Genomic DNA, 21,138 nt, shown 5'->3' with positions numbered 1-21,138 from the left:
AGTCCACGGTGTTAGCCGAAACGACAATGGGTCGCGGAGAGAGAATTCTGATTGGTTGAACGTGTTCTACAGCTATCCATTCAAATGAATTGACTGCATGTATCTTTTCTTCGAATAGCCATTGGGAATCCAAAGCATTCCCATCCTTCATTAGCATACTGATCTGGGTGCTGCCTATTTAACTCGTGCTCACGGCAAATTCCGCTTATTTCTGGGTCTGAAACGGTCAGAGGAGATGCCTGAGCCAGGGAAATCCGCTCCGAAGAAGGGCGGCAAGAAAGCTTTGCCCAAAACAGCGAGCAAGGCAGGGAAGAAACGCAAGAGGTCGAGGATGGAGAGTTATTCCATCTACATCTACAAAGTGATGAAACAGGTTCACCCCCATACTGGCATCTCCTCCAAGGCCAGGAGCATCATGAACTCGTTCGTCAACGATATCTTCGAGCGCATCGCGGGTGAGGCTTCCCGCTTGGCCCACTACAACTACCATTTAGGTAATAAATTACACATAGTTTATGTCTGGTGACTTATACAAGAGCTAAATCGCGATTGTAATAAGCTCCCACTGAACTGACAAGGAATTGTTTACCCACCCCCCTTTCCCCATCAGTCCGCCCACTCGGTATCCATGCCAAGCGGAGGATTGCTGCCGTTGTTGTTTTATTTGTGGCTTCAGGAGTTTATTGGTCCCGGTTGGGTAACTCCTGAATCTCATTTCAACTCGAGCCTGAAAGTCATCATGGCTCTTCCATATGCAGAAGCGTCGATAATCCTGCTTATAGATGCTGCCTGGCCTGCTGGGTTCCACCAGCATTTTGTGTGTTGTTTGAATTTCCAGCATCTGCAGATTTCCTCGTGATGGCTCTTTCATATAATAACTTTATAAAATTGCAGATTAGACGCTGGACAAAGTTTGAGAAGAGCCGTTTTCCATAACCTGATAACGTTCACACAGTGACCGACCGCGGGCAGAAGCTGAGGGTCAGTTTTATTCGGTTCCGTTACGGTTTGAAAGAAATTAGAGAATTGAGTTCCCAGACACTCCAATATCAACTACACTTAAATCAAATGTGCCCGGTTTCAGGAACAGAGGGAAATGCGAAGACCCAATCTTAAAATAGATCTGCAATTATTTAACGTTGAAAATACATTTGAACAGTAGATTTATTTTTGGCGGGCTTTTTTTCCAGATTTCAGTACATTTTGGGGAGGAGACGGTTATTTACCCCGCTTCTACTTTTACGGACTGCTGATTGGTGATTAAGGCAGTTCTTCGATTGGGGCATTTCTCTTCACCAATGAGAATAAGCAGGATCACACCAATCACAAACATCAGTTCGCATTCTCAAATAGGGTATAAAAAGGGAGAGTTGAGGCGGGGTGCACTTTCCCTCATTCTCGCTGGAGTAAAATCGTGACTGTGGAAATGTCTGGACGTGGAAAAGGCGGCGCTGGCAAAGCTCGGTCCAAGGCTAAATCTCGCTCGTCTCGGGCTGGGCTGCAGTTCCCTGTAGGCCGGGTTCACAGACTCCTGAGAAAGGGCAACTATGCTGAGCGGGTGGGTGCCGGAGCCCCGGTCTATCTGGCTGCTGTGCTCGAGTATCTGACGGCCGAAATCCTCGAATTGGCCGGCAACGCGGCCCGGGACAATAAGAAGACCCGCATCATCCCCCGGCACCTGCAGCTGGCCGTCCGCAACGACGAGGAGCTGAACAAGCTGCTGGGAGGGGTGACTATCGCTCAGGGCGGTGTGTTACCCAACATCCAGGCCGTCCTGTTGCCTAAGAAAACCGGCGCTGCCAGTAAGTGAAGTGACGTAAGCTGAATCTATTTACCCAAAGGCTCTTTTCAGAGCCACTCACAATGTCTGTGGAAGGGCTGAGCGACGGGTGCTTTCCGTCCGTTTGATATCCTGCATCTGTCAGTGCCTCAACATGTTTCTTCCGCGAAAGAAACCAATATAATTCTTCACAGAAACCGGTTCGTTTCGGTCCCGGCTCGTTTTTCCCTCTCAGCGGACCGAATGTAGCTCTCTCCCCTTGCAGAGAATCAGCGGGTTCACTAGGCGCAGAGTCGTGAAATGAACTTCCGGAGTCAGACCCGGGAGTGAGAATTTAATCTCCGATCACTGAACGACTCCGCTCTTCATCACCTAGAACCGCGTTGTCTGGGTTCCACATTGCGGGTTGACCCCGGACCGTTCCGGTGTGCAGAAGGCGGGAACATCGCCTGTTCGTTGCTTCATGAGCGATTCCCATCGCCTCACAGAAAAATAACATTTGCGTTTTACATTTCAGAATCAAGTTTATTATCACCGGCATCTGACGAAATTACTTAACTAAGCAGCAGCAGTTCCATGCAATACATAATCTAGCAGAGAGAGAAAAATAATAATAAATAAAATAAAACATAATAAAGTAAATCAGTTACGTATATTGAATAGATTATTTGAAAAATGTGCAAAAACAGAGAAGCTGCATATTGGAAAAGTGAGGTATTTTCCAAAGCTTCAATGTCCATTTAGGAATCGGATGGCAGAGGGGAAGAAGCTGTTCCTGAAACGCTGAGTGTGTCTTCAGGCTTCTGTATCTCCTACCTGACGGTAACAGTGAGAAAAGGGCATGCCCTGGGTGTTGGAAGTGTTTAATAATGGACGCTGCCTTTATGAGCACCGCTCCCTAAAGATGTCCTGGGTACTATCAGCAGCTTCTTTCCGTGCTGTGCCGTAGCCCCTCCACACCAGACAGATGCCGCCTGTCAGAATGCTCTCCGCGGCACAACTATACAGGTCTCTGACTGTCTACAAAGGTACGTTTACCCTGTGGAACCGATCGTATTTACTGAAAAAAGCACGTCCACCCAGGCCCCTGACTGTCTTCATGCCAAAGAAACCCATTGATTGATCAGCTTCTGACTAAAGAAATTACTCATCTCTATTCTAGAGGGGCATCTTTGTATTGAGGGTGTGGTCTGGTTCCAGATTCTTCCATTATTGGAAACATCCTCTCATATCAACGCTATCTAGGCCTTTCAACATTCAATGTGTTTCTATACGATTCTCCCTCATTCTTCTAGATTCCAGTCAGTACAGGCCCAGATCATCAAACATCCCAGTATTCTTCTAACAAATGCAGTGATATCTAAGCCCCTGAGTCTCAGGGAGTTCCAGTCAATATTGGGGAAATTAGTCACCCTCTACAATGACCCTGTTGCTTTTACATTTTTCATTCCCTGGTACATTTCAGTTTCTTTACCTCCTGATGGCATTTGGGAGGCCTGTAGCACAGCTCCATCAGTGAATGCACCTCTCTTATCCTGAGCTCTATCCACACTGTCTCACTGGATGAAGCCTCCAGTGTGTTCTCTCTTAGTCCCTCACCCACAATTCCATTGAAAGGCTGATCTGCCATCAGACTCCTCTTGTATGTCGATCCCACTCCCCTGATTTTATAAACATTTATCTTGCTTCTCTTTAAATCTTTATGGTCATCCAGCATCTCCAGTCCTCTCAGTTAGGGGATTCGTGTGTTTGTTATACAGTGTTTTGTTTGTTTTATCGTTTGTGGCTTTGTGGAACAGTTCAAGCATGTACTTTGGTTTCCTGCATTCACAACTTTGTGTGCCATAGTCATATGATTATGCAAAGGCAGAGGCAGTTTAAATGAAGTGAAGATGGGCATTTGGCACATTTTGCATGTCATCGTTCCCTGGAAGACATTTGATTGCGCATAGTTAGGCACTTACCAAGATCCAATAAAAAGAAGTTAGATTTAAACAGAGTGTTCATTGTATGAGTGGGCCAGAAGTGGAGTGGGGAGTTGAGGCTTCAGCACTTCTGAGAGGTGCAGGCTGAAGGAAAATATGTTTTTCTTTATTCTTTATTTCTTCTGTATTACACATTTGGAGCAGAAAGGATACCAGACAATATTCTGCCTGATATCAGAATCACAAAATTGTCTTGGTGGAAGGAGACAGAGGGTGGTCGTGGCAGCTTATCATTCAGGTTGGAGGCCTCTGACCAGTGACGTTCACAGGGATCGGTTCTGGTACTGTCATTTGTCATCGATGTGAACACTTTCTCTGACATTGTTGTGAACGTGATTAGTGAGTTTGCAGATGACAGCAATGTTGGTGGTAAAGTAGACAGTGAAGATTCTTTGAGAATACAATGGGATCAAGATGACCTGGGGAAGTTGGCCAAAGAATGACAGATGGATGTTGATGTGGACAATTGTGAGCTCTTGCATTTTGAGAAGTCCAACCAGGGAAGGACCTGCACAGTAAATTCTTGTTCCTTGGAGAGTATTGCAGAGAGAGTGTCCATGGAACACAGGAACATCATTCACTGAAAGTGACAACACAGGTAGTCAGGATGGTGAAGATGATGTTTGGCCTATTTGTCTTCATTGGTCAGGGAACTGAGTTACAGGATTTGGGATGTCATCATCAAAGTGAGATTGCACTGTATTGTGCACAGTTCTAGTCACTCAGCTACAGGAAGGATGTCATGAAGCTGGAAAGTGTGGAGGGAGGTTTGATGAGGGTGTTACTGACACTGGAGGATTTGAATTATTAGCAGAAGTTTGGACAGACTGGGACTCTCTTTCTCACCAGAGAGATTAAGGAGCTGTCTGGTAACCATCCAAAGGTTTACAAAATCAGTAGGCAATCACTCTTTGTGTCAGGTTAGGGAAGCATACATTTACAAAACAATTGTTTAAGGTGAAGGGGAAACATTTAAAGGCTACCTGACAGGTGGGGGGGATGTTGTATGTTTGATTAATGAGACCAACACTACAGTAATAAGTGAGGGATTTGATGAGGTTTTGTAAGTAGAGGTTTTAAATAGAATGATGAATGGTGATTTTGATGGGATTACACTGCTGGCCTCCCAATAGGCTCAGGTATTGTGGAGCAGACATGTTGGTAAATCACACAGAGGTGTAATGGGAACAGGCTTACAGCAGTCGGGCATTTTGACTCCCCCAGCATTAACCAGATTACCTTTGTATGAAAAGCTCGAGTTTCCAGGAGTAATTTGGCAGATGCAGGATCAGTTCATCCCTCAGCAGAAACAATATTTGAAAGGGAGAATGAGGCAACCATCACCAACAACAAAGGCAGCATAAAGGAACATGAGAGAGCAGAGAATATCACAAAAGTTAGCTGGAAGCTAAAGGATCAGTGGACTTAAAAAGAACAAAAGGTAACTAAATAGCAATATGGAGAGAACAGATGAATTATTAAAGTAACTGGCCAATAGTATAAAGGGGAATAAGGATTTATTTCAGGTAGTTAAAGAGTAAAAGAGGCAAGAATGGATCAGGTTTCAGGTTTCCTATTCTCACCGTTGGAATCACATCCCTCCCTGAGCCTCTTTTACACTGTTTAGTTTATTCTGTATTTCTTATTTAACCGGGCAATCTTGATCATTTAGCACAGCGTGGTAAATGCATTTCAATGGTGAGGCAGTGCACATTGCAATAGACAATAGAGAGTAGGCGCAGGTGTAGGCAATTCGGCCCTCCTGGCCAGCACCACCAATCACTGTGATCATGGCTGATCAGACACAATCAGTACCCCGTTCCTGCCCTCTTCCCATATCCCTTGACCCCGCTATTTAAAAGAGCTCTATCTAACTCTCTCTTGAAAGCATCCAGAGACTTGGCCTCCACTGCCTTCCAAGGCAGAGAATTCCATCTATCCACCACTCTCTGGGTGAAAAAGTTTTTCCGCATCTCTGTTCTAAATGGCCTACCACTTATTCTTAAACTGTGGCCTCTAGTTCTGGACTCACTCATCAGCGGGAACATGCTTCCTGTCTTCAGTGTGTCCAGTATTTTAATAATGTTATATGTTTCAATCAGATCCCCTCTCATCCTTCTAAATTCCTGTGTATACAAGCCCAGTCGCTCCAATCTTTCAACATATGACAGTCCTGCCATTCCGGGAATTAACCTTGTGAACCCACGTTGCACTCCCTCAATAGCAAGAATGTCCTTCCTCAAATTTGTTGACCAAAACTGCACACAAAGTCAAACCAGTGTAGAACTTACACTGTGAATGATCGGTCATTAGGGAGTGTAATGGGCCGGAGAGATTTAAGGGTAAATCTCTCTCACACACAGTTCATTGAAAGTGGTGTCACTGGTAGACAGGGTGGTGAAGAACGGGGTTTAACATGCTGATCTTCATTAGTCAGGGGACTGGGAATACCAGTTGCGATATTACGTTACAGTTGTGTAAGTGACTGGAGGCCACACTTGTATTGTGTACAGCTCTTGTCACCGTTATAGGAAAGGTGGTTAAACTGGGGAGAGTGTAGAAAAGATTTCCAAGGATGTTTCCCGGACCTGAAGTTCTTGGTTACACAGAGAGGTTGGTCAGACAATGTCCGTTGTCCTTAATTCCTTCGAATCAGAATCATTTATCACCGTGTTATATGACAAGGAATCTGTCACTTTATTTTGACGGCAGTACAATGCGATGAAGGTGCAGATGTGAACATTGGGTCAGCATAACGCCAAGAGATTCTGGGAATCACGAACAACGCGGACAAAATGCTGGAGGAACCCAGCAAGTCAGACAGCATCTCCCACCAGAGTCCTGAGGAAGGGTCTCAGCCCGAAATGTCGGCTGTTTATTCCCACCATTGATGCTGCCTGAGTTGCTGATTTCCGTCAGCATTGAGTGTGTATTGTGTCAGAGAGAGTGAGTTAAAGGAGCGGGCGGCTTAGACCAGTGTCACTGTGTTTGTGAGTCCGAACACATCGTAGGATTTCTCAACGCCTCCTGTAGAAAATGAAAAGATTTCTCTGTTACGGAAACGCCCCACTCCCCAGCTCAGTCCCGAAGAGGGAATTAACCGCAAAGTTTTAATTCGATTAAATATTTCAGCCATAAAACAGAGAACAGGTCAACGATCAGGAGAGAGAACGCGGGCAATGCAGTAATGAAAAGGGTTAAAATAGAAAGCGCTGCCTTTAATCCCGATTAAACTTTCTTTCCAGCGAACATTCCGGCCTCAGGGACGGACAGGGACTAGTCCGAGTCTCCGCAGCGTCCGATTTGAATTGGAATCGGCGAGTTTTTGAGGAGAGGGAAACACAGAAAAATGAAGCCGCCGGGAGCTGACAGCAGGATGTCTCCGCCCCGTCCGCTCGCTGCCTTTAAATTGCTCTGCGCCGCCGCCTTTCGCCTCATTTCTCATTCAGTTCTGATTGTGAGAAGGATTTACCAGAGTCGCCGACATGACTGAGACAGCACCCGCCGAAACTGCTCCTCCAGCCGCACCCGCCGCCGCAAAGAAGACTCCCAAGAAGAAGGCGGCTGCCCGGAGCAAACCAACCGGTCCCTCGCTGGGCGAACAGATCGATAAGATCGTGGCGGGTTGTCACGATAGGAAGGGTATGTCCGGTGCGGCCATCATGAAGGCTCTGGCCGACAGCGGTGTCGATGTGGCGAAACGTCGCCACCAGGTCAAAATGAGCATCAAGAGGAAAGTGGAAAGCGGCTCCTTGGTTCAGGCCAAGGGCTCGGGTATTTCGGGATCCTTTAAATCCGGTAAAGGGAAAACTGCCGTGAAGGTGGTGAAGAAAGCGAACAAGCCAGCGGCAAAGAAATCTCCCGACAAGAAGCTTGGCGCCAAGAAACCAGCGGCTAAAAAAGCGGGAGCAAAGAAACCAGCGACTAAAAAAGCAGGAGCAAAGAAACCAGCGGCTAAGAAAGCGGCAGCAAAGAAACCAGCGGCTAAGAAAGCGGCAGCAAAGAAACCCGCGGCTAAGAAAGCGGCGCCGAAGCCCAAGAGCCCCAAGAAAGCCGCAGCCTCGAAGACGAAGGCGGCCAAGAAGCCGAAGTCGAAATCCGCGAAACCCAAGAAGACAGCAGTCAAAAAGTGAATTGAGAATCCACCATTTGTGTGTATCTGAACCCAACGGCTCTTCTCAGAGCCACCCACATCTCAGAAAAGAGCTGATTCGGAGTGTTGTGATTCCCGCGCCGGGTCCGATTGAGAACTTCTCAATGGAACCCGAGATTGCCGGTACCTCTGACATTTGGTGCGGTGTCTGAAATGAGACACGGATGCCCGAGCTGAGATTGAGAGATAAGGGATGTGGGCAGTTTCAGGCCCAATTCCTTCTCCGATCTGGGAGAGAGTGACAGACATTGACACCAGCGGAGATTCAGCTGAGTTGATTGGGAACTGCTGAAACCTACGCGAGAGGGGAGGGGGCGTGTTGAGAGAGGGATCCGTCTCTGGGATGGACTGCAGCGGGAGGATATATGATAAACTACCCGGTGGCATTGCCGACTGACCTTCATGCAGGCCCCAGCTACAAAACTACATTGTTAATTTACACAAAACACCAATATCAAAAATGTACAAGAGAGTGAAATCTAATTTAAAAAATCACTATTTCCTGGTAGTCACCGCCCCCCTGAAAACCCCCCACTCTACCCCTCGCGTCGGCATGCTCCACTCCAAGCACAGCGGACACGAACGTATCCCCATGTCCAAAGCAAACAAAACGGTAACAGCCGCACCAGCTGTACATAACAGGTTTGTGAGAGAAGTGAAGGGCCAGATGAGACCCTGACAGGGAGGGAAGCGTTCAATCTCTGGATGCATTCAAGAGTGTTAGATGGAGCTCTTATAGACAGCGGGGTCAAGGGGTATGGGGAGAGGGTAGGAACCGGGTACTGATTGTATATGATCAACCATGATCACAGTGAATGGCGGTGCTGGCTAGAAGGGCCGAATGACCTACTCCTGCACCTACTGTCCATTGTCTATTATCTCCTACCCCTCGCTGATGCTCAGCTGACCCCAGAACTGATGCTCCGGGTCAATTAGCGCAAAATCGATCGGCAGGGCAGATCGCAACTACAATAATGATGAGCAAGCTACAGCCCTTTCCTTTGCCGTGGTAGTGGCTCTTAAAAGAGCCTTTTCTGGTGTTCGGAGTGTAGGCTGGGCTTAGGCGCGCTCCCCGCGGATGCGGCGGGCCAACTGGATGTCCTTGGGCATAATGGTGACTCGCTTGGCGTGGATGGCGCACAGGTTAGTGTCCTCAAAGAGCCCGACCAGGTAAGCCTCACTTGCCTCCTGCAGGGCCATGACGGCCGAGCTCTGGAAACGCAGATCGGTTTTGAAGTCCTGAGCGATCTCCCGGACCAGGCGCTGGAAGGGAAGTTTGCGGATGAGCAGCTCGGTGGATTTCTGGTAGCGCCGGATCTCCCTCAGAGCCACGGTGCCGGGCCGGTAGCGATGAGGCTTCTTCACTCCGCCGGTGGCAGGAGCGCTCTTCCGCGCCGCTTTGGTCGCCAACTGTTTGCGAGGAGCTTTTCCGCCAGTCGATTTGCGCGCTGTCTGCTTGGTGCGGGCCATTCTGCTTCGAGCGTGAGAACACAGGCTGAAATACAGGAACAAGATAGACGAAACGGGCTCCAGCACAGGCCTTTATACCGCTGGGAAGGGCCGTCCCATCGCTTATGATTGGCTGTGCACCAACTGTCTGTTAAAGGATCTCCTTGCTGCGATTGGTTTATTGATTTCATGCAGGCTGGCGGCGAATAAAAATTTACGACAAAATGGGAAATTGTTAACTGGCGGTCGGACTTCATCCAATCGGAATGCACTGTGATTGGCGCCCGAGTAATTTCGAACCGCCCGCCAATTTCAGAGCATCAGCCTGATAACTTTTTATTTACAGTTAATTCTATCACGGATCATGTATTTTCAGTTTCATTTAATATCTAATTCCCTCAGTTAAGATTTGAATGCATGATTACGGAATCGACTCTCTAAATGACTTAACTGATTTCTGTCCGAGATGGACAGAATGATTAAGATCGATATAAATGCATCCAGCATTCACGATAATCACCGCCTGGAAAGGCACAATCGCAGCTATATATATTTCAAGCGGAATGATTAATCTGTTTCAAAAGTAGCTCAGCCAAATATATCGATAAAAATAATTAAAAGGTTGTGGACACGGCTCCCTCTGTGAGGCGGTGGGTGGCTCTTAGAAGAGCCTTTGTGTTGTGTTCGGGAGGAAGTGGGAGTTTTTCAGCCGCCGAAGCCATAGAGAGTGCGGCCCTGGCGTTTCAGAGCGTACACCACATCCATGGCAGTGACCGTCTTGCGCTTGGCGTGTTCAGTGTAGGTGACCGCATCCCGGATCACATTCTCCAGGAAAACCTTCAGCACCCCGCGGGTCTCCTCGTAGATCAGACCCGAGATCCGCTTGACGCCGCCACGGCGAGCCAGACGCCGGATGGCCGGTTTGGTGATGCCCTGGATGTTATCTCGGAGCACTTTACGGTGCCGCTTGGCTCCGCCTTTGCCCAGTCCTTTGCCTCCTTTCCCTCTGCCAGACATGATGCTGTTTCACTCAGGTCGCTGCTCAGTGACAAACCGACTGCTGATGTCTCCTTTTATACACAGCGCCCCGACCTGCCCGAGAAACGCGCAGAGAGACAGAGGCGGGGAGGGGAGGAGACAGAGTCAGAGTGACGGACAGAGCCGAGAGCGGCCTCTCATCGTCCAGTTCCGCCTTCACTTTACCACACCCGCCAATTTCAACGGTCTATCCGACACAAAGCGCCCCAGCTCCATCTGTGTCCTCTGATCCTAGACTCCCCCACTATAGGAAACATCCTCTCCACATCCACTCTATCTGTGTCCTCTGATCCTGGACTTCCCCACTGTAGGAAACATCCCCTCCACATCCACTCTAGACAGACAGAGAGACATACTTTATTGATCCCGGGGGGAAATTGGGTTTTGTTACAGTCGCACCAACCAAGAATAGTGTAGAAATATAGCAATATAAACCCATAAATAATTCAATAATAATAAGTAAATTATGCCAAGTGGAAATAAGTCCAGGACCAGCCTATTGGCCCAGGTTGTCTGACACTCCGAGGGAGGAGCTGTAAAGTTTGATGGCCATAGGCAGGAATGACTTCCTATGATGCTCAATGTTGCATCTCGGTGGAATGAGTCTCTGGCTGAATGTACTCCTGTGCCTAACCAGTACTATGGAGTGGATGGGAGTCATTGTCCAAGATGGCATAAAACACGTACAAACTGGAAGATTTCAGGAAATTTGCTGCTTCTCCTGCTTTAAATTATAGGAAGTGCTTTTCCATTCCGCAAATCCCCGAGGACCTCAGTCTGTCCCTCCCCGGCCCCAGGACCAATGCGAGCTTCCTCACACACAGCAGTTGGTGGGCGAGGGTGCAGTCGAGAGGGTTAATTCATCAGAACAATTGTTCCCCTGGGTCACGAGGGAAATGAAAGTCCGGTCACATAAAGGTACAGGATACATAGACAGATATAAGGATATACAGACCGCGCTTTGGCACCTTCTAAAGCCTAGGTAAAGTGGTGGCTGAGGAGCTGGTGTGAGGTGGGTGAGGGCTTTAGGTATGAGGATCATTGAGGTCCCGAGGGAAAGGTGAGACAGGTCCAAGGAGGGGAGCCAATATGTTTATGGGAGCTTTCTTCATGCTACACGGAAGAGTTTAAACGAGCAGGTATCAGGTCCTACACAGTGATTTTTGAAAAATAGGTTAAAAAGCAGGACTTCCAGGATTGTAATTATCGAATTGTGGCCCAAAGTGCAGGGAGCTGGGACTCGAGATGCCGAAGCAGTTTTGAGGGCTTCATTGCCTCATTAGACATATCACACAGGGGCTTGGAGCATACAAGTCACCGGTCGCAATAACGCCATATTTTATGTGCGACTCGTCGTATTTTCTGTTGAAGGAAGATTTTTTTTTTTTGTAGTCTTGGCCTCAGCTGTCTGCGTTGTCGTCATCATTGGGCCTTTTATGTCCCCCACCACCTCTTCCAAAGAAACTCTCAAGTGACGTTTGTTTTTTACTCATACCGACTGATGACCTTGTGTGCATTCAAGTTCAACAGTGGCGTGACAGGGAATGAGGAAAGGTGCAACTGACTCATATCGTTTCATATCACCAAATCATATTGGTTCTTCACAGCCCAGCAGCACGTGTTTTGCAGCCTGGTGGTTGGGGACCACTGATCTGAGACACTCCAGAGTTGTTTTGAGGTGACAGACAGGCAGGCACTCTGTGAGCCACATGGAGAGGACATTGATGGGCTCACAGAGTGCATCACTGGTTACATCAACTTCGGTGTGGACTGCAATGTTCCAGCAAGAACTGTCCTTCGTTATTCAAATAACAAGTCATGGGTAACAAAGGACATTAAGGACAACCTGAATGCTAAAAAGAGGTGAGAGAAATGATTAAATTAAAGACGGTACTTAAGGAGTCCATTTAGAATGTGCTGACACAGAAAGAGCGTGCAAAGCAACTTGCAGGGCAACGTATAAACCAAATTGCAAAATCAGGATGAAACAATAGCTTGCTGATTAAAGAAGCGATACGGGTAACGGGAAGACATGCTTAACGGTTGAACAATAATGGTCAAAATGCGCTGAGGCTGATAAGTGGGCCAAAGGGTAATCACATTTGTAATTTTGTAATGAGATTAAGGAAGAATGTCTGCACCTCACATGGGTGCAACTCACAAAGTCGTAAACAAGTAGGGTATAAAAAACTGTGCAAAGTGTAATTCGGCACTCAATCTAGCAGGAGCTAGTTGGGTCCGACTCTGCAGACTCGAAAAATAAAGTTTACCGTTCTGCAAATTGCTGAGACTCAGTGTGTTTCTGACAACGTGGGGGCTCGTCCGGGATCCACACTCCAGCCGCGGTGGACACGAGGAAGGACATCGGAGACGGTGCACCCCGCCGAGTTTGGCGGTCCCTGACTCCTTGCTCGTCGCTCCGGCGCGGCTTGAGCGAGTTATATCCGGACAGCGCAGAGCGGTAAACGGGGAGAAGAGGACAGTACCTGGTACTGGAAGTCCCCAGGACGCACCGGGTAAGTGCCTACTATTATAGTAGAAGGGTGCGGGAATAAGTAAGGCCGGAGAAGACCGGGATAGCTACCCGGGGGTCCTCCTGATAAAAGTCCTTGGGACGCACCGGGTAAAGTGCCTACTGTTGCAGTAGAAGGGTGCGGGATTAAGTAAGAGCGGAATAAGATGGGAGGGGGTGGCTCTAAAAAGAAAGAGGAAACGGAAAGACCGGGACCATACCCGGGGGTTCCTCCTGATAGCCCCCTCGGTAGAATGTTTGAGAATTGGGGATGTGGAAGACTAAAAGGGAAACAAAAGAAAAAAAATGATACAGTACTGTTTAATTTGGTCGAAACAGCCGATAGAAAAACCTGCGGTCTGGTGGCCGCGGCTTGGGTCTGAGGAGGATTGGGTACGACAAGCCTTAAACATTTACGTTAATTCAAAACCAAATGTAAAACCGGAAGAAATTGCTTACGCTTTTTGTTGGGCTCCCTGGCTAGGAGTAACAACAAAGAGTTTTAAATTGGGCATTAAAGGGGAGCGGAAGTGGGACCCACTCGATCATTTACCCCCCTCTATGTCCAGCCTTCTGCGCCCCTTGCGGGAGCAGAGGGAGGACGTGAAGAAAGTGAAGGAACAGAAGAAATAGACCTGGAGAGGGATGTTAGGGAAAAAGCAAAAGCAAGGATCGAAACAAGGAGTGTGACAGGAGCAGATAAGAAAAAGAAAGACGAATCAAAAAGGGAAGAGGTATCGATGTATCCCCTTCGAGAGGTTCCAATGGGAGGAGCACGAGGAGGGACAGGATTTGTAAACGTCCCTCTGACAAGTACCGAAGTACGAGGATTTAAGAAAGATATGAAAACTTTATTAGAAGATCCAATGGGACTGGCAGAACAGTTGGATCAATTCTTAGGACCTAATGTTTACACTTGGGAAGAAATGCATGCGATTATGGGAACGCTATTTTCTGCACAAGAGAGGCAAATGATACGACAAGCTGCAATATCAATTTGGGGAAGGGAACAGCCGAATGAGTTACCGGGGGACCGGAAATATCCAGTAAACAGTGGGACAAACAAGCAGAAGAGGGAAGACGCAATATGCGACAGTGGCGAGAGTACATCATTAAGGGAATAAGGGAGGCTGTGCCAAAAGGTCACAACTTTGCCAAGGCGTTTGGGAACCACCAAGGGAAAGATGAGAGCCCAACCGATTTCCTTGATAGGGTGCGGAAAAATGTGCAACAGTATGCGGGGGTGGACCCTAATTCGGCAGTAGGGGAACAATTCATACGAATTGAATTTGTATCAAAAGCATGCCAAGACATCCGGAAGAAGCTTGAGAAACAGGAAGATTGGAACGAAAAACCACTAAGTGAATTACTTAGACAGGCCCAAAAGGTCTATGTCCAGAGAGATGAGGAAAATCAGAAAAAGGCAGCGAAAGTAATGGTTCAAACCATCCGCCAAGTAAACTCAAAGAGAAAAGGGAAGCAAGGCCAGAGAGAAGCGGCTGTACTGAGGGAAGGAGGATGAGGAGGGCGGCACGATGTTTTTACTGCAATGAGGAAGGCCACTTTAAGAGGGAGTGCCCAAGATATCGAAAAGAAGTCCGAGCTTATGCCCTCATGGAAGAAGAATAGGGGTGTCAGGGGTCCCAACCCTTGGGGACAAGATACAAACAGGAACCCCTGGTAAATTTAAAATTAGGTCCTCAAGGGTCAGAAGTAACCTTCATGGTCGACTCAGGAGCTGAAAGAACTAGTATAATCCAAGCCCCTCCGGGAACCAAGATTGGGACCAAAACCATTGAGGTTTCCGGAATAGGAGGAAAAACTATGCAGGTCCCAATAATAGAAGATGTACAGATAAAATGCGACGACCGGGAAGGTATCCAGGATGTGTTATTACTTCCGTCAGCCGGATTCAACTTATTGGGAAGAGATTTGCAGGCACTGCTAGGGATCGGGACGGTGCCATATCAAGGTGAAATTCAGGTGAAACTGTTCGTAATGACTGAAAAGGATGATCAGGAAATAAAGGCCAGTGTCTGGTATCAAGAAGGTAATCGGGGCGGCCTGGACATCACCCCACTGAAAATCACCCTGTTGCCAAACAGCCGCCCGGTGAGAAGACGGCAATATCCCATTGCCATGGAGGGGAGGAGGGGATTACAACCTGTAATTGAGACATTAGTATCATATGGACTCCTGGAAGAATGTATGTCACCCTTTAATACCCCCATCCTACCGGTCCGAAAGCCCGACGGCACGTATCGAATGGTTCAAGATCTGAGAGGCTTAAATGCGGTAGTCCAAACACGATACCCGGTAGTGCCTAACCCCTATACATTAATGAGCAAAATACCTCCTGAACATGAATGGTTCAGTGTGATAGATCTAAAAGATGCCTTTTGGAGTTGCCCGTTGGAGGAAGGTAGCCGAGATATGTTCGCATTTGAATGGGAAAATCCCTTCACTGGGCGGAAGAAGCAACTCCGGTGGACCGTCTTGCCCCAAGGGTTCACGGAGTCCCCAAACCTATTCGAACAGGTACTGGAGCAAGTATTGGCTGGATTCCATTGTACCGAAAAGAACCAACTATTACAGTATGTCGATGACCTACTACTATCGGGACAAGCAGAGGAGGTAGTGCGAGACGATACTATAAGACTCCTGAATTACCTAGGAGAAAAAGGATTGCGGGTGTCCAAGAAGAAACTGCAATTTGTCGAGAAGGAAATAACATATCTCGGACACAGAGTCAGTAAAGGGCACCGCCAAATAACCCCAGAAAGAATAGCGGGAATAAAATACCGCTTCCCAGGACAAAGAAGGAAATAAGACAATTTCTGGGCTTAGTGGGCTATTGCCGGATTTGGATAGAGAATTATACCTCCCTGGTGAAGTTTATGTACGACAAATTGGCAAAGGAAGACCGGGGAATAATCAGCTGGACCGAAGAAGAAGAACAGAAGTTCAGGAAAATAAAAGGGCAACTAATTCGGGCCCCGGTATTAACACTGCCAGCACTGGAAAAGCCCTTTCAGCTGTATGCAACAAACAATGAAGGAACTGTGTTAGGAGTACTAACCCAAGAAAAAGGAGGAAAGCGGCAACCTGTGGCCTTTTTATCAAAAATGTTAGACCCGGTATCCCGGGGATGGCCGACGTGCATACAAGCCGTAGCGGCAGCAGCCGTACTAGTAGAAGAAGCACGGAAATTAACCTTTGGGGGAAGAATGACAGTGTATACCCCGCACTCCGTTAGCACCCTCTTAGCCCAAAAAGCTCAGCGGTGGTTGACGGACTCTCGCATACTGAAATACGAAACCATTCTGATGGTCGGGGATGATTTAAGCTTTGAAAAGAACAATAGTTGTAACCCGGCACAGTTCTTATACGGGAAATCAACAGGGGAGGAAACCGAGCATAACTGCGTGGAGCTAACAGACCTTCAGACAAAAAGTAGGGAAGATCTACAAGAAGTTCCCCTAATTGAAGGCGAGAACTATATATCGACGGCTCCTCCAGATGCATCAATGGGGTACGACACAGTGGATATGCTATTATAAACGGGAGGACTAGGGAGACGGGGGAGTCCGGCCGGCTCCCGGGTAATTGGTCAGCCCAGTCTTGTGAACTATATGCCTTGCAGAGGGGACTGCAACTGTTATAACTGTGTTATAGGCACTATATACACCGATTCTAAGTATGCCTATGGAGTGGTACACACCTTCGGAAAGATTTGGAAAGAACGGGGGTTGATAACAGCCAGGGGAAGGGAATTAGCTCACGAACAAATGATAAGCATGACTCTGGAAGCCCTAACATTACCTCAAGAAATTGCAGTGGTTCACGTTCCAGGACATCAACGAGGAACAGCCCCGGAAGCAATAGGAAACCGGCTCGCAGATGAAGAAGCCAAACGGGCAGCAATGGAAAAAACGGTCCGACTTCTAACCCTGATACCAATAAGGGAAGGGCTTAACAAACTACCAGTCTTCACCCAAGTAGAAATAGACGCTATGAGCCAGCTGGGAGCCCGACAAACATCAGAAGGCGAGTGGAAGACCCCCGACGGACGGCAAGTACTGAATAAGGAAGTAACTCGTCATATACTGCAACAACTACACCAACAAAGCCATTGGGGAGTGCAAGCTATGTGCGACACTATCCTAAGGGACTATGTTTGTAAAGGGATATTCACACTAGCTCAACAGGAGGTGTGGGGCTGTTACACCTGCCAAAAGGTAAACAAGAAAATGATGCGTGCCACCCATAAGGGGGGACAAACACTAGCCGTCCGACCGTTCCATCGGATACAAATAGACTTTACGGAACTACCACAAGTTCAGAGATGGAAGTACCTGTTAGTAATTGTGGATCACTTCACTCGGTGGGTGGAAGCATTCCCAACCACTAAAGCGGACGCCCCTACAGTGGCACGGATCCTATTAGAAAATATAGTCCCGAGATATGGAATAATGGGGTCTATTGATTCAGATAGGGGAACACACTTTGCCTCAAAAACACACCAGCTAATCTGTGACGCCTTAGGAATCCAGTGGAAGCTGCACACCCCCTGGCACCCTCAGAGCTCAGGAAGAGTTGAGAGGATGAACAGTACTTTGAAGACGCAATTGACAAAACTAATGATGGAAACCAAGCTACCCTGGACCAAGTGTCTACCCCTGGCCCTACTAAGAATCCGCACGGCTCCTCGAAAAGATATAGGAGTATCCCCTTATGAAATGTTGTTTGGCCTTCCATATTGGAACAAGGTGGAGGGCTATCCTTCCCTGCAAGGGGGAGATGTCTTTGTAAGGGACTATTTACAGGCACTGTCTCGTTCTTTTGCAGAATTGCGCAGGAAGGGGTTACTCGCACAAACCCCACCTCTGGACTTCGCACTCCACCGAACTCAGCCCGGTGACTGGGTCCTGATTAAGACTTGGAAGCCAGAGAAGTTACAGCCGCAGTGGGAAGGCCCATTCCAGGTGCTACTGACCACCGAAGCCGCAGTAAGGACAAAAGAAAAAGGGTGGACCCACGCTGCGAGAATCAAGGGACCCGTAAAGCCCGAAGAAGGTGCAGAATGGACTTGCGTCCAGGGAGAAGACCCGATGGTGCTAAAGCTCAAAAGACGGACAGAATGAACTTTGGGACTGTAATGTATATACTGCTATTGTTGAGAAGCGCTGAAAGGGGATGTGATAAGTGCAGGACGACGGTAAGGGTGGGCATGACGGTTTTTTTCCAGGGTCCTTTGTATCACACTCGCATGTAAACGAGAAATGTTATGACTACAACAAAAAGGAGGAGTATGTGGAAAGTTTAATCTAACCAACTGCTGCTTAAAGATAGATGACAATGGAAAGGTGGTTCAAAAAATATCAGATAAAATAAGGAAACTGGCCCACGTGCCGGTACAGACCTGGAAGCCGCTGGGGTATTGGGACTGGCTGGACGGATGGTTGAAAGGAGGCTGGTGGCGAACCGCTTTAGGGGTTATAGGAGGGGGATTGATGGTCCTCCTTCTGCTACCATGTCTGATCCCCTGCTTGCGGGAGCTAGTAGCTCGGGTGGCAAGACAAGTCATGCAACCAGGGGCCCCAGCTGATCCTGTTCAGGTACTCCTACAAAGGGAAATAGAGCTAGAGGAAGAAGCCTATGTAAACCCGTGGCAAAAGCCCAACTGATAGCACATTCTAAAAAGAAAAAGGGTGGATTGAGAGAAATGATTAAATTAAAGACGGTACTTAAGGAGTCCATTTAGAATGTGCTGACACAGAAAGAGCGTGCAAAGCAACTTGCAGGGCAACGTATAAACCAATTTGCAAAATGAGGATGAAACAATAGCTTGCTGATTAAAGAAGCGATACGGGTAACGGGAAGACATGCTTAACGGTTGAACAATAACGGTCAAAATGCGCTGAGGCTGATAAGTGGGCCAAAGGGTAATCACATTGGTAATTTTGTAATGAGATTAAGGAAGAATGTCTGCACCTCACATGGGTGCAACTCACAAAGTCGTAAACAAGTAGGGTATAAAAAACTGTGCAAAGTGTAATTCGGCACTCAATCTAGCAGGAGCTGGTTGGGTCCGACTCTGCAGACTCGAAAAATAAAGTTTACCGTTCTGCAAATTGCTGAGACTCAGTGTGTTTCTGACAAGAGGGCATTTAGAGATGGAAATAGGGAGGAGCTGAGGACAATACAGAGGGACCTGAAAGCCAAGAGCAGGGAGGCTAAAGACAGGTGTAGGAGGAAGCACGAGGAAATCTGCAGATGCTGGAAATTCAAACAACACACACAAAATGCTGGTGGAACACAGCAGGCCAGGCAGCATCTATAGGAAGAATCACTGTCGACGTTTCGGACCGAGACCCTTCGTCAGGACGCTTGAGTGGAAACTCCAGCACAACATGACAGAGGTCTGGAGTGGGATGAGGACCATCACTGGGTTCAGGCAAACTAGCAACAGAGGAACTGAAGGCAGTGTGGACAGGGACAACAAACTTAACCTGTTTTTTAATAGATTTGACACTGTGGCCCCTGCCCATCCCCCACACGATTCATCTGTTGTCGGCCTCCAACCAACACATACTCCACTCTCCCCTCCTACCCCTCCTCACAGACCCCCACCCTGCTCTCAGAACTACACCCCTCCCCCACCTGAAACCACCACGGTGGGCTTCACAGCTGAATAGGTCAGAAGACAGCTGAAACGTCTCCACCCAAGCAAGGCTGCAGGCCTGGATGGTGTCAGCCCCAGGGTGCTCAAAGCCTGTGCCCCCCAGTTATGTGGAGTACTTCACCATGTCTTCAAGCTGAGCCTGAGTCTCCAGAGGGTTCCCGTGCTGTGGAAGACATCCTGCCTCGTCCCTGTACTGAAGACGCCACGCCCCAGTGGCTTCAATGACTACAGTCCGGTGGCATTGACCTCCCACATCATGAAGACCCTGGAGAGACTTGTTCTAGGGCAGCTCCGGCCTGTGATTAGGCCACGCTTAGACCCCCTCCAGTTGAGGTAGAGTGTTTATGCTTATTTGGAAAGGCACGGCCTGCTTAGGGACAATCAGCATGGCTTTGTGCAGGCAGATCACACTTGATAAAGCTGATTGAGGTTTCTGAGGAGTTGATACAGACTCTAAGATATAGGATCAGAATTAGGCCATTAGGCCCATCAAATCTGCTCCGTCATTGCATCATGACTAATCCATTTTCCCTCAAAGCCTCAATCCCTTGCCTTCTCCCTGTAACCCTTCATGATCTGACCAATCAAGAATCTACCAACCTCTGCCTTAAATATACTTAAAGTCTTGGCTCCACAGCTGCCCGAGGCAACAAATTCCACAGATTCACCACTCTCTGGTGAAACAAATTCCTCATCTCCACATTCTACAATGCTCTATTCTGAGGCTGCGTCCTCTGGTCTCAGGCACTCCCATCCTCCGCACATCCACTTTATCAAGGCCTTTCACCATTCGATAGGTTTCAATTAGGTCAGCCCTCATTGACCTAAATTCCAGTGAGTACAGGCCCAGAGCAATCAAACGCTCTTCATATGCCAAGTTGTTTCATCCTGGAGTCAATTTTGAGAATCTCCTTTGAAACGCATCCAGTTTCAGCTCATCCTTCCTAAGATAAAGGGCCCACAAATGCTGACAATACTCCAGTGAGACCTCACCAGTACTTTATAAAGTCTCAACACTGTTATGATTGGTGCAGATATTGTGGACTGAAGGGCAGGTTGCCATCTGTTCCATATTGTGTACTGACGAATATGTTGGATCTACCAGCTATTGCAGGGACATGGTTACAGAGTCTTGGACTGGGAATCTGACATTCCTGCATGTTTAATGTTCCACACGGAATCGGCAAAATGGAAAGGAGCAGGGTGGATTTGTTTATAACGTGCTGGTGAAGGGGTGGATACAGTGCCATCAAAAGTATTCAGTCTCCTTTGGAGGCTTTCATGTTTATTGTTCTGCAACGTTGATTCACAGTGGATTTAATTTGGCTTTATTTTCCCACACTGATCAGCAGAGTGGACTCTGGTGTCAAAGTGAAAAACAGATCTTTACAAAGTGATCTAATTAATTGCAAATATAAAACACAAAATAATTTAATTGCATTGGTATTCACCTCCTTCAAGTCAGGTTGATGCACCTTTGTCAGTAATTATCGTTGGCTCTGTGTGAATAGGTCTCTATGCGCTTTGCACATCTGG

The 21,138-nt window shown here is 47.7% G+C and overlaps 4 protein-coding genes across 4 annotated transcripts in view; 2 read left to right on the top strand and 2 right to left on the bottom strand.

Moving 5' to 3' along the window:
- Positions 1-5,592, top strand: part of LOC132383772 (late histone H2A.L3-like) — a 59,717-nt gene extending 54,125 nt beyond the window's left edge. The window contains exon 3 of the mRNA XM_059954976.1: positions 119-5,592. Coding sequence (XP_059810959.1) covers positions 1,427-1,810 — 384 coding nt within the window. The 5' untranslated portion in view covers positions 119-1,426 and the 3' untranslated portion in view covers positions 1,811-5,592. The remainder of the gene's footprint in view (positions 1-118) is intronic.
- Positions 5,593-7,233: 1,641 nt separating this feature from the next.
- Positions 7,234-10,384, bottom strand: LOC132383818 (histone H4-like). The gene is made up of 2 exons (XM_059955024.1): positions 10,075-10,384; positions 7,234-7,295 (listed from the first exon to the last, which is right to left on the bottom strand). The coding sequence occupies exons 1-2, from the start codon at positions 10,382-10,384 to the stop codon at positions 7,234-7,236; spliced, it is 372 nt and encodes a 123-aa protein (XP_059811007.1).
- Positions 7,251-8,084, top strand: LOC132383748 (histone H1-like). Its single transcript, XM_059954951.1, has one exon. It carries the CDS (start codon positions 7,251-7,253, stop codon positions 7,896-7,898), a length of 648 nt encoding a protein of 215 aa, XP_059810934.1. The 3' UTR covers positions 7,899-8,084.
- On the bottom strand, positions 8,528-9,388 carry LOC132383762 (histone H3). Its single transcript, XM_059954964.1, has one exon. The coding sequence runs from the start codon at positions 9,386-9,388 to the stop codon at positions 8,978-8,980; it is 411 nt and encodes a 136-aa protein (XP_059810947.1). The 3' UTR covers positions 8,528-8,977.
- Positions 10,385-21,138: the final 10,754 nt, after the last annotated feature.

This window comes from Hypanus sabinus, chromosome 31, assembly GCF_030144855.1.
Source record: "Hypanus sabinus isolate sHypSab1 chromosome 31, sHypSab1.hap1, whole genome shotgun sequence".
Classification (NCBI taxonomy): domain Eukaryota; kingdom Metazoa; phylum Chordata; class Chondrichthyes; order Myliobatiformes; family Dasyatidae; genus Hypanus; species Hypanus sabinus.
Note: the sequence above shows the minus strand (reverse complement) of the source record. Positions and strands in the feature narration are given on the sequence as shown.